An 11,208-nucleotide genomic window follows, 5' to 3' on the forward strand; every position below is an offset into this window, starting at 1 on the left:
TGTGGTGGGTGAGGCCTGTGTGACCGACCACCTTGCCCTCTTTGACTTGGCCACCAGGCAGCTTGGTACAAAGTCTGGCCCTGGGGACCCTGAGAAAGAGCATCTTGGTCTGTTCTCAAGGAACCTGATCTGGTGCAGAGGAGGCAGATGGGCAGGTGGTCCCAGCAGCCAGTGAGGTTGTTGTGGGCAGTGCGGTGGGTGGAGGCTGTTCAAGCCAGGGCTGGGACCTGGGACAGTTGTAGCCCTGGTAGATGACAGCCAACTCCTTGCCCTGCAGGAGGGCCGAGAGCCTGACTACTCCGAGTACAAGGAGTTCAAACTGACGGTGGAGAACATTGGCTATCAGATGCTGATGAAAATGGGCTGGAAGGAGGGCGACGGGCTGGGCTCAGAGGGCCAGGGCATCAAGAACCCGGTCAACAAGTGAGTGTACACTCCCCCTACCACCCTTCTGCTGGCACTGGCCTGGCCCCCTGCTTACTCTGCCCTGTCATTCCCCTGCAGAGGCACCACCACAGTAGATGGAGCCGGCTTTGGCATCGACCGGCCAGCAGAGCTCTCCAAGGAGGATGACGAGTATGAGGCCTTTCGCAAGAGGATGATGCTGGCCTACCGCTTCCGACCTAATCCCCTGGTGCGTGTGTCCCCAGCCTCCCACACGGCTTCTGGCTGGACTCTCCAGAATCTTCACAGGGGGGTGGCAGTGCTGGTAACAGAGCTTCCCCTCCTTCCCCAGTCTAGCTAGGCAATGTCTCACCAGCAACTCTACACCTTTCCACCTGCTGTCCCCTCTGAGCTCTGGTGAGCTCAGTAGTCCCTAGAAGGTTCTGGGCAGGAGGAACGGCTGTCTTTAGCATTCACCCCCTCCCCTTCTCCCCATTTTATCTTATTTGCCTCCCACAGAACAACCCCAGACGGCCTTACTACTGAGTATTCCAGAAAAACACACGAACGTATTTTCCAAACGACCGACCGTCCCTGGACTGTGGAATGTTCCGGCCTGCATTTCTGCCTGCCCTTCCCGTCGTCTCGAGTGTCGTGCCGTGTATTAAAAGTTCCAGCGCTTGCCCACCATGGCAGCCTGGTTTTGCCATCACCAGAAACCACTCCTGTTTCCTTAGCTGCAGGGCTTGGCTGGGCAGATGGGCTGGGATCCTGCTGGGAAGGTTCCTTAGTGCTTGAAGAATCTGAGAAAACCACCTAGACCCTGTCTGCCTGTGGCCTCCCTCCCCCCACCCCATCATCCTGGGTTAGAGTTGAGGGAAGCGTCCATGGACCTCCTGAGTGGGACTGGTGGCTGGCCAAACAAGAGCTGGCTGCCCCTGGACCAGAGACATCAGGGGCATCCCAGTGTAGCACTGTGCTGCAGGAGGACGTTGGAAGGGGTCCCTAGACAGGGCCCAGACCTTAGAAGTGTGAGGCATGTCTACCCAGGGCACACCTATGCCAGTCACCTTGCCAGCAGGTGGCGCTGACGACGACTCCTCCCTGCAACAGTCACACACGGCAAGCCTAGCCTGTGATAGCTGCAGCCTAGGCTGCCCCAGCTGCCCTGGGTCCTGCCATTGGGGTAGACACTTAAGTCCCTGGGGCTCATGCCCCAGGAGGTGGCTTTATGGGCAGATGCAGCCTACATCTTCAGAGCCTGCACGTCCCATTTGTGCCGAGACCACCTGGGGCTCTTCCTCGGTTGCAGCTGCTGAGTGAGAAGCTTGGGTGGGGTCCCAGGAATCCGAGAGCCCTGCTTGAAGTATTATGGCTTGGAGATCTGAGGGGTCCCCACAACTCCTCCATATGTCCACACATGCCCCTAGTGGGTTCTGCTCAACACCTGTGGGCTCATGGGCTCTGAAAACTCTAGCTGGAGCTGGGCTTCTGGGCTAGCCTGCATTCTCACTGTCATTCAGTAAACACAACACTGACTGAATGGATAGGATCTGCCCTCTGACATGGCATTGAACCTGAGACTGATAAATGCTGCGAAGAGGAACTAGGTGCTGTCATGGAGGTGGCCTGGGGAGTGTCTTAATGGGCAGGGGTGGGAGTGTCCAGGTACTGGGAGTCTCAACAGCAGAGCCCAGGCTGGAATGATGTATGCCACCCTGTCTCCCCTCCATGGACACAGCCTAGAGCAGGGCAAAGGGGTGACATTCCCATGCATGGAGGCTGCCCAGGGGTCCCCGGGCTTGAGCACAAGAGTAGCTCTGGGGAGCCAGAGTTTCCATGGATAGGGACCCTAGGCATTAGTCCCAGGCACCTTGCCATCCAGGTAAAGGTCACCCCTTAATTGAATTCTCAGTGACTGGGAGGCTTGCCAGACTCAGCCCACGGACTTTACTCCCAGGCAAGTGGAGAGTTGGAAGAGATGGCCTCTGAATTCAGTGTGCTTGTGCAGGTGGCTCATTGCAGACACAGATGCAAGGCCAGGTTGCTGGACAGCTAGACCAGACACCCCTGGTCCCGCAGGGTATCAGCCCAGCAAGGACCCTGGGCAGAGAAGGTACCTGGAGGAGGGGACACTGGGATCTGCTTTAAGGGGTGAGGAAATGCTAGAGGGTCCATCTTACAGACAGAAAAGAGGCCTGGGCGTGTGTTGGTACTGCTAGAGTTGGGAAAAGCCCAGAAAGGAGACTGGACCCTCAGGTCAACCCAGAGGAAACTGAACTTCATGGGCAATAGACAACTAGAGAGGGAGGCTGTCAGGTTGGTGGCAGGTTCAGAGATGGGCCCCAGCTGGCATAAGGCCAAGGGGCTGTGTAGAAAAAGGGTGAGTGTTAGAATATTCCCTAACCACAGACTGTGGGCTCCCCCAAGGGCAGTTATTGCTGTTTCCAAAGCCACAAGTACCACATGGGCAAGAGTCCAAAGCTGGTTGGAGGGAGTGACAAAGACAGCTGCCTAATTCTCTCCCCCACCGTACAACCCTCTCTCCCTGATCCTGAGCACCCCCCATCCACACCCTTTTACATTTTCCCCAGCCTCCTGTAAGCTGTTCAGAACCTCAGCTCTCCCCTCTGTTCCTCCCACCACACACCGGCCCCAGGCCTGATCTATTGCTAGAAACACTGTTCCCAAACTCCTCACCAAACTGGAGCAATCCACACCCAATCTAAACACACCCTTTGGACTCCCTCCCTTTGACCCCACCCACTGTGCAGGGTCGCAGGCTCAGCTGCCCACAAGGTGCCCACGCTACATGGAACAAAGCACAGAGAGACCTTCAAGAGACCCTCAACCCTTGATCTTGGCTGCCTGCCTTGAGATAGTCCCCAGATCCAGTCAAAGCTTCACACCCGAACACGTGCTTAAATGTGTGTGGCCACTGCGTGAACACTCAAGTCCAAGGGCTCTGAAGGGAACTCTGTGTCCAAACGACTGAGGTTCCTCCATTAGCGCATATGGGCAATGCCCACTTGATCCTAGGGGGAGGAAGGTCTAGGGAATGTGGAATTAAAAAGACTTCTCTTCGGGGTCGAGGTTGGTACACCGGTGCCCTGGGACAGAAAATGCAGAAGTGCAGAAGGAGGACCGGAGAAAGAATTCTCTTAGAATGAAGTTGCTGGCCCAGGGCCCCAAGGTTGCAGACCCGCGCCTCAACAGCGGAAGAATCCGGAGACGTGGTGTTCTAGCTTTTTATAGAGAAACAGGCTTGGGCGGCTGGGAAGGCCTCTGAGAACAGCCCAGAGTCCCGCCAGGGTGAAGCGAGAGAGGGGTGGGGAGAGGGGCCGCCTCAAGGAGGAGGGGCCTCAGAAGCTCCCCGGGAGCTAGCGGAGCGGTCGAGGAACTGCGGCGGGACCAGGACGCAGCGGGGGGCGACCTTTGCGCAGGGCGGGGCCGGGACCGGCCGGGTCCCTGGCACCCCCCTCCCTCCGCCCGCCCAGACGCGCCACTGCAGAAGAGACGGGCGCCCAGGAGGCCGCGCCGAGGCCGCGCCGGGGTACAGGCGCCGCTGCTATGGACATCCCGCCGCTTGCCGGCAAGATCGCCGCTCTGTCGCTCGGCGCCCTCCCCTTGTCCTATGCGCTCAACTACGTCTCGGCGCTCTCGCAGTGCGTAAGGGGAGGGGCCAGGGCGGACTCGGGGGCGGGGGTGGGCGGCCAGGGCGGATTGGTGGTAGCCGGGAGAGAGGATGCGCGACGGCTAGCCTGGCTCTCCCAACCCAGCGTCCCTGCGCAGCTCTGGCCTGGAGGAAGGGGGCTAGGGCAGAACTCCCCACACCCCCGCCCAGTCGGAAGTCCTTTTTCTGCCGGGCAGGGGGCTGTGTGTTGGGGGTGGAGGGCGCTCCTGGGACGTTTAGGGCCTGGGGAGAAAGGTTGAGAAGCAGAGTCCCCCAAAGGGCAGGGTTTTGGAGGGTTTCCGGGGTTTTCCCAGGGCTGTGCCCAGCTCCAGACTCACCAAAGTCACAGTATTGCCCCAGATAAGGTCTTGATGACCTAGCTCTTGACACACACGCACACAGGGACGCGCGTTCTGTTCCACCACCCCTACCAGATGGCCCCTCCATCGCCTGTCTCAAGCTTGGGACTTTTTTCGGTTAAGGTTTGGCCCACCCTGTCTTTAGTCTGTTTTCCCTACGTATTGTGACCTCCCCTGGCTCTTAACCCTAGACCCTAGCCCTGTGGATCCTGCCACTGTGTACCAGACATCTGCAAGCCCCTCAGCCAGGGGCTCAACTAGCTCAACTCAAGACATGGGATAGAGGGAGTCTTGACTATGGGGTTGGCTCCTTGGGTACAAATTCCTGGCTCTATCCCCCTGGAACTTGGGTGAGCTAGGTTGTTTCTGGGAGCCTCAGTTTCTTCAGTGTGTAATGAACATAATCCTAGACCTCATCCCATAGTTACAGTTAAGGATTACAAATTGTGTGGTCTTATCTGATTACTATAATTGTCATTGTTGGGGCCAGGATGGGGATTGTCAGGTGTCAGAGGGGTCCATGAGAAGGTAGGAGTCTGGAGAGAGTGTAGGGGAGAGTGTGGGACCCTGGATAGCTTTCCCACCCCCCACTCTGCCCACTTGTGTTGGGGGCTGCCCAAAGATGGCTTCTATTATCTACGCAACCTGCCTTATCAGATTGATGGGGAAAGATCAGGGCAGGGGTAGGGTGGAGTTGATGGAAGTATTTGGACTTTAGCTGGGAGGAGTCTGGAGCTTCAGAGAGTGAGGTGTACTGGGCTGAGCACTTAGAGACCTGACAGGCTTGGGCACTGGGTCTGGCCACAGAGAGGCTTGGTGGGACTGAATGACTGACAGCAAATTGAGTTAAACACATATCAGCAAGTGACAGGATGAATTGTATAGTCAGAAAGAGTTGGGGCACCTCGCTGGCTCAGTCAGAAAAGCACATGACCCTTGATCTCAGGGTTGTGAGTTCGAGCCCCATGTTGGGTGTAGAGATTACTTAACAATAAAATCCTAAACAAAGAATTGACTGATGCCCACCCTGTACTTGGCCTAAGTTTGGCAATGATCCTTTCTAAGAAGTCAAGGAGGGTTTCCTGGAGGAGGAGTCATGAAAGATAGGCTATGAAGGATGAGTAAGAGTTTGCCAAGTGGAAGAGACTTCTGGAAGGAGTTTCCCGGAGGGGGAAACAGTTGAGGCAACAGCCTAGTAATGGGAAAGGGCAGTTTCAGGGAATGAGCGATTCCTGGATGGACAGATACTTCAGCCTCAACATTTTGAGCTTCCTAGAGTCTGCTTTTGGCCTCACCAGGGCAAGGTGGGGCCTCAGCACTGGGCCTGGCCTCTCTGACTTGTTTTCCCTCTCCACAGCCCCCTGGGGGTGGCATTGATGAGTGCCCTGATCCTGGGTCTGCTTTTCATGGCTATCTACAACTTGTCTCCTGGTGATATCTACTATGACCCACTCTATGCTGGTGAGTCAGTCAGAGGGAACTGTGTGAGCAAGGGCCTCCTCCATCAGACTGGGGGTCCTTGAAGGGCTCCCATCAGACTGGAGAAGCTCACAGAGACTGGAGAACCCTCAGTGGTTGGGGTACCTTAGAGGGCCACCCCCTTCAGACCTGGGGCTCTTCAGAGAAGGACTGTATCTTCCCCTCAGACTGGGAGCCCCTGAAAGACTTCCTCATCACTTTGGGATCCCCTGAGGGCAGAGACAGTGCCTTCTCAACCTGAGGACTTCCAAAGGCAGGGACTGTGCCTCCTCATGAGGCAGGGCTGTGGGTCATGTGACCGGTGGAGCATGGTGACTGGGAGCAGTCGTTGGACAAGGATCCTTGCCTGGAATCTGGGTCTCAGAAAAGCTGCCTCAGGCCTCTCCCACACCCAGGCTGTGCCCCGCCCACTCTTCCCACAGTGTTCACTATCTTCGCCTTCACCTCGGTGGTGGACCTCCTTATTGCTCTCCAGGAAGATGGCTACGTGGTGGGCTTCATGGAGTTCATTACCAAGGAGGTACATAGCGGGCAGCTGGGGATGCCTCCTGCCCTGTCACCCATCTGAGCCCTGACCTGCCCTTGCAGGGAGAGCCATACTTGCGCACTGCCCATGGAGTCTTCATCTGCTACTGGGATGGCACCGTTCACTACCTCCTCTACCTGGCCATGGCTGGTGCCATCCACAGAAGGTGCATGGGGTGGGTGGAGTGGCACCTGGACCATGAGAAGGAGGTCACGTTCTCAGGTGGGGTCCCAAGCCTGAGTGGAGCCAGAAGTGTGCGTAGGGGAAATCAGGAGGCTTCTCTAGGGCTCCAGCCAGGAGTGGCCAGGGAATGTCACAGGTGTATGCTATAGTTAGCTCTCTTCTCTTGTACTGCCCTGTGCCTAGGCAGCCACTTCTGTCCTTGGACAGACAGTCTGACTGTTCATTCCTTCATTCATCTCCCTGTTGTCCCTTTTGTCCTGGACAAAACTGGGAGGGACCCAGAGTTGGGGAGCCCAGGGTGGACCCTGGCCTCTGGCTGGGGCTCTGAGACTTGGGAACAGGCATCTGTTGGTCACCCCTCTGTCCCTGACCCCAGGAAGAGATACCGGAACCTTGGACTGTACTGGCTGGGATCTTTCATCATGAGCATTCTGGTATTTCTTCCAGGAAACATCCTTGGTAAGGACTTGGCTTTGAGGGATCCTATCTCCTCGGGCTGGGTCACTATCCTGCACCTAGAAGGTTCATAGGTAGAGGGGAGAGGCAGACCAGTATGTGGAGTGGCTGAACCAGAGGGATACCCAAGGTGTATCCAGAGGGAGCAAGTATAGAGGCTATACCCAGAAGGTAAATTGAGGCAAGCCAGGCTAAGGAGCATAGACATCATCTTATGAGCATTGGGGAGGCAGAGGTGTTAGAGCTTAAATAAAGATTGCATTTGTGTGGGGCGTGTGGGTGGCTTGCAGTCAGTTAAGCGTCTGGCTCTTGACTTCAGCTCAGGTCATGGTCTCACAGTTCGTGAGATCGAGCCCCACATCAGGCTCTGTACTGGCAGCACAGGAGACTGCTTGGGATTCTCTCTCTGTCTCTCTCTGTCTCTGCCCCTCCCCTGCTCTCTCTCTTTCTTTCTCAAAATAAATTTTAAAAAATGAAAAAAAAATTGCATTTGTGAATTACTAGTTCCATCTAGGGACTCTGGTGTGATTCACCTACAGGTCTGGCCAGGTCTGGGTGATCCTCACTGAGTGACACCCCCACTCTCCTACTATGACAGGGAAATACAGCTCAGAGATCAGACCTGCCTTCTTCCTGGCCATCCCCTATATGCTGGTCCCATGCTGGGCTGGCATGAGGGTCTTCAGCCAGTCCCGGGCACCAACCAGCTGTATCCCTCACATGGTAAGTGCCCTGCCCCCAGACAGTTCCCTGTGCCAGCATACCTCAGTGTCCCCCCATTAGAGTTCCTTGTGGTCAAAAATATGCCCTCTTTGGAAGGATCTCCTTGGCCATTAGGAAAGAAGGGATGAGCCTTTATTGAGTGCCTGTTGGATACCAGACTTCTCACACTGTCTCTCTCCCATGGGGCAGGTACAGGAGGAGCAAAGAAAGGGCCTCCTGCGACGCCCGGTTGACCTGGTCCTTGTCATATACCTCATCCTTGCTGGGTTCTTCACCCTCTTCCGGGGCCTGGTGAGTCTGCAGTGGCCAGCCTTTCTTCTACCTCCAGCCCCCTTTCCTGTCCCCTCCCCAACCATGTTCCTTTACCCAGTGCAAAGAGGCTGCTGCTCTCCTGTCTCATCATCCAGGAAGGTTCTTCACCGAGTCTGATCTGAGTGTTCCATGACAAAGCCCCACTCCCTATAACCTTCCCAGCCAAAGTGAAAAGCCAAGGGTAGGGGAGGCCAGAGCCAAGGGTACGGGACCCGCCTGGGAGGGTGGAGAAAGCTTCTCGTGGGAAAAATGTTTCAGATAGGTTGTTGGTTTGCCTGTCTGCCCCAGGTGGTGCTTGACTGCCCCACAGATGCCTGCTTTATCTACATCTATCAGTATGAGCCATACCTACGGGACCCCGTGGCCTATCCGAAGGTGCAGGTGAGAGGGCAGATGGGAGGAGAAGGCCATATGGTCCTGTCATGGATAGAGGTCTACCAAATCCTCTTTGAGGCAGGCACCACAAACACAAGCCAGTTTATTGTCCTACCAGGGCGCCGGGGTGGCTTAGTCAGTTGAGTGTCTGACTCTTGGTTTCGGCTCAGATCATGCATGATCTCACAGTTCATGGGTTCGAGCCTCGTGTTGGGCTCTGTGCTGGCAGTGTGGAGCTTGCTTGGGATTGTCTCTCTGCCCTTTCCCCTCTCACGCTGTCTCTATCTCAAAAAAAAAAAAAAAAATATATATATATATATATATATATATATATATATATATATATATATATATATATTTAAGTTAAAAAAATTCATTGTCCTACCAAAAATGTCTGTCTTCAAAAATGAAGACAGATATGGTCTTCAAGTATGGCTGGACCTAGGAGCTAAGGCAACTCTGTCTCTGGGCTGTTTTCTTTGCATGGACTCCACTCCCTGGTAGTCACTTTGTGGGATTGCAGAGTCAGCCTTGGGCAGCTCCAGGCCTCCATCCACCCTCCTTAACCACCCCAGAAGAATCTGAGCTCTTATTTCCCCAGAGCTTAAGCACAAGTCTCAGGCAGGCCCTGATTGGCCCACATGCCCATCATCACTGAATAACATGTCCATTCTGTCGCTGGTCATTATGGCCAGGGGGCTGGAGTTTTGCAGTTGGCCAGGGTCACATGCCACTTCCGGAGTAATGTGGGTGGGCTCAGTGTGTGTATGTATGTGGCAGGGGGAATACCCAAGGGAAATAGAGAAAAGTGTACATAGGGTTGGGAGCACAGAGAGCCCCCGTCCTGCCTGGGTGGGATCTGAGGCTGGCCAGATCCTCCCTGGGGTCTCTACCTCAGGGGTCTCAAGAGACCTGGCTGGGGCAGCTGCTCATCCTCCTGGTCGTGTGCCCCTTAGATGCTGGTGTATATGTTCTATGTGCTGCCCTTCTATGGCCTGGCTGTCTATGCCCTCATTGTCCCTGGCTGTTCTTGGCTGCCTGACTGGGCCTTGGTGTTTGCTGGAGCTGTTGGCCAGGTGAGGTGGGGGGGGGAAGGGGGGAGGGGGAGGTGTGGGTGGATCAGTAGGGAAGAAAGTTTCTGCCTACCCATCAAATGCTCTTCTGCCCTCCCTGAACAGGCTCTGAGAGGCCCCACCCTCAGCTTGGTACCCTAAGATACACTCCATGGGGTCCCAACTCCATGGGGTCAGAACTAGAGAGAGGGAAGGATAGGGGCTGAGAGGGATTCCAGAGAGGAAAGATTTCCTAGAAGAGTGAGCGTAGGGGTTGGGCTTTGATGTATGGGTATGAATTCTCTAGGCAGGGAAGGGCATTTCAAGAATGGGAAGAGCATAAAAACACATAGGCGGAGTGTGGTTTAGTAGAGCCACAACATGGGTTAAAGGCAGAGGCAAGAGAATTTTGACAGCTAGATGCTGCGGGCTTTCAACTCTGAGCTTGGGGGAGCCATGGAATATGTCTGAGCTGTGGAGGGCGCAGTCAGAGCTGGAGGGCTTGCTTCTGAGTTTCTGATGGAAAGTGATAAAGCCTGGGCCCAGGCCTGGGCAGGGGTAACCAGGAAGACATCTCTGGGGTAGAATGGACCAGATTTGTGTCGGGGACAGAAATGGGGTAGGGAAGAGCAGGAGGAAGAGCCGGGCCCAGATCAGAGAGATGGGAAACAGGGCCCACTTAAAAGAGTGGAGATGGTTCTGGTTAGACAGCTGGGGAGAGGCTCACAGACAGATGGACAAGGACAGACAGTACATGCAGGGGCAGGAATATTTAGAGGCAGACAGATGGGCTGGAGAGGGGAAACAGGTCATCAGCCTGGGCTCCCTAGGGTGGGGTATTGATGATACTAGGACTTATTCTCTCCAGGCCCCTGACATCCACCCTCCCTGTGTGGCCACTAGGCACAGTTCTCGCACATGGGTGCCTCCATGCACCTGCGCACGCCCTTCACCTACCGTGTGCCTGATGACGCCTGGGCCTGCTTCTTCGGGTGCAACCTGCTGTATGCGCTGGGCCCCCACCTGCTGGCCTTCCGCTGCCTTCAGTGGCCCGCCTTCTTCCTGCGCCCTCCCCCTGGCCCCCCGGCCCACCACAAGAAGCAGCACTGAGAGGGCTGGGGACTCCCCAGGACTCTGTTTACATGCCTAGCAAGCCCTGCTTGGGGAAGGGTGGGCTGGGTTGTTTAGAGGCAGAAAGTACATCTCCAGGTGCCTTTGGTCCTGCCCATGGTGGTTTCAGGCCAATGGACAGGATGGGAGGCCCAAGGGCCAAGTGTTCCCACAGAGAGGGCCACAGACATGCTCAGCTGTCATGGTACCCCAATCCCACAGGACACTTCTACTGCCTCCCAGAATTTACCCATCATACCATACCCCACGGACCCTTTAGTAAAAAACCTTTTGATGCCCAAATATTGCTGCTGCCTGAGTGTTTCAGGATTCAGAGGTCAGGGACCTGCTTTTCAGACCCCATGAGGGCCTACCCATCACTGCCAGCGTGGCCATCAGGAGCTGGAGAAGCCGGACAGCAGAAGTCTGCCTCTGGTTGGTATGCACAGCTCCATCTTCCAGATGGGGAAAACTGAGGCTCAGAGAGGTCAAACTCTGTCTGAGTTCACAATCAGTAGAGAAGCGTCTGAAACCTAAGTTCTGACAATAAATTATAAATACTAATAGTGTGGCACA

At 55.4% G+C, this 11,208-nt stretch overlaps 2 protein-coding genes across 4 annotated transcripts in view; both read left to right on the top strand.

Annotated features, from left to right (window-relative positions):
- Positions 1 to 1,103, top strand: part of SUGP1 (SURP and G-patch domain containing 1) — a 32,180-nt gene extending 31,077 nt beyond the window's left edge. For both annotated transcript variants that reach the window (XM_025915898.2, XM_086698489.1), the window contains exons 12-14: positions 278 to 423; positions 505 to 634; positions 904 to 1,103. In XM_025915898.2, coding sequence (XP_025771683.2) covers positions 278 to 423; positions 505 to 634; positions 904 to 930 — 303 coding nt within the window. In that variant the 3' untranslated portion in view covers positions 931 to 1,103. The remainder of the gene's footprint in view (positions 1 to 277; positions 424 to 504; positions 635 to 903) is intronic.
- Positions 1,104 to 3,637: 2,534 nt separating this feature from the next.
- TM6SF2 (transmembrane 6 superfamily member 2) lies at positions 3,638 to 11,198 on the top strand. Of its 2 annotated transcripts, none has more exons than XM_086698491.1 (10): positions 3,638 to 4,049; positions 5,774 to 5,877; positions 6,318 to 6,415; positions 6,484 to 6,587; positions 6,981 to 7,063; positions 7,659 to 7,783; positions 7,973 to 8,074; positions 8,384 to 8,476; positions 9,427 to 9,546; positions 10,391 to 11,198. In XM_086698491.1, the coding sequence occupies exons 1-10, from the start codon at positions 3,955 to 3,957 to the stop codon at positions 10,670 to 10,672; spliced, it is 1,206 nt and encodes a 401-aa protein (XP_086554617.1). In that variant the 5' UTR covers positions 3,638 to 3,954; the 3' UTR covers positions 10,673 to 11,198. The 2 variants fall into 2 exon arrangements, with proteins under 2 accessions (XP_086554617.1, XP_086554618.1); XM_086698492.1 differs by having other exon boundaries at positions 3,655 to 4,049; positions 10,426 to 11,198.
- The last annotated feature ends 10 nt before the right edge of the window (positions 11,199 to 11,208 follow it).

The sequence above is a fragment of the Puma concolor genome, chromosome A2, assembly GCF_028749965.1.
Source record: "Puma concolor isolate L17-30 chromosome A2, mPumCon1.1.hap2, whole genome shotgun sequence".
Lineage (NCBI taxonomy): Eukaryota > Metazoa > Chordata > Mammalia > Carnivora > Felidae > Puma > Puma concolor.

Bases quoted from the DNA above. Each gene is read 5' to 3' on its own strand.
- TM6SF2 (XM_086698491.1), top strand. From the start codon at position 3,955: ATGGACATCCCGCCGCTTGCCGGCAAGATCGCCGCTCTGTCGCTCGGC. The intron at 6,588-6,980 runs GTGCATGGGGTG...CCCTGACCCCAG, and splicing joins GCTGGTGCCATCCACAGAAG to GAAGAGATACCGGAACCTTG. The intron at 8,075-8,383 runs GTGAGTCTGCAG...TGTCTGCCCCAG, and splicing joins TCACCCTCTTCCGGGGCCTG to GTGGTGCTTGACTGCCCCAC.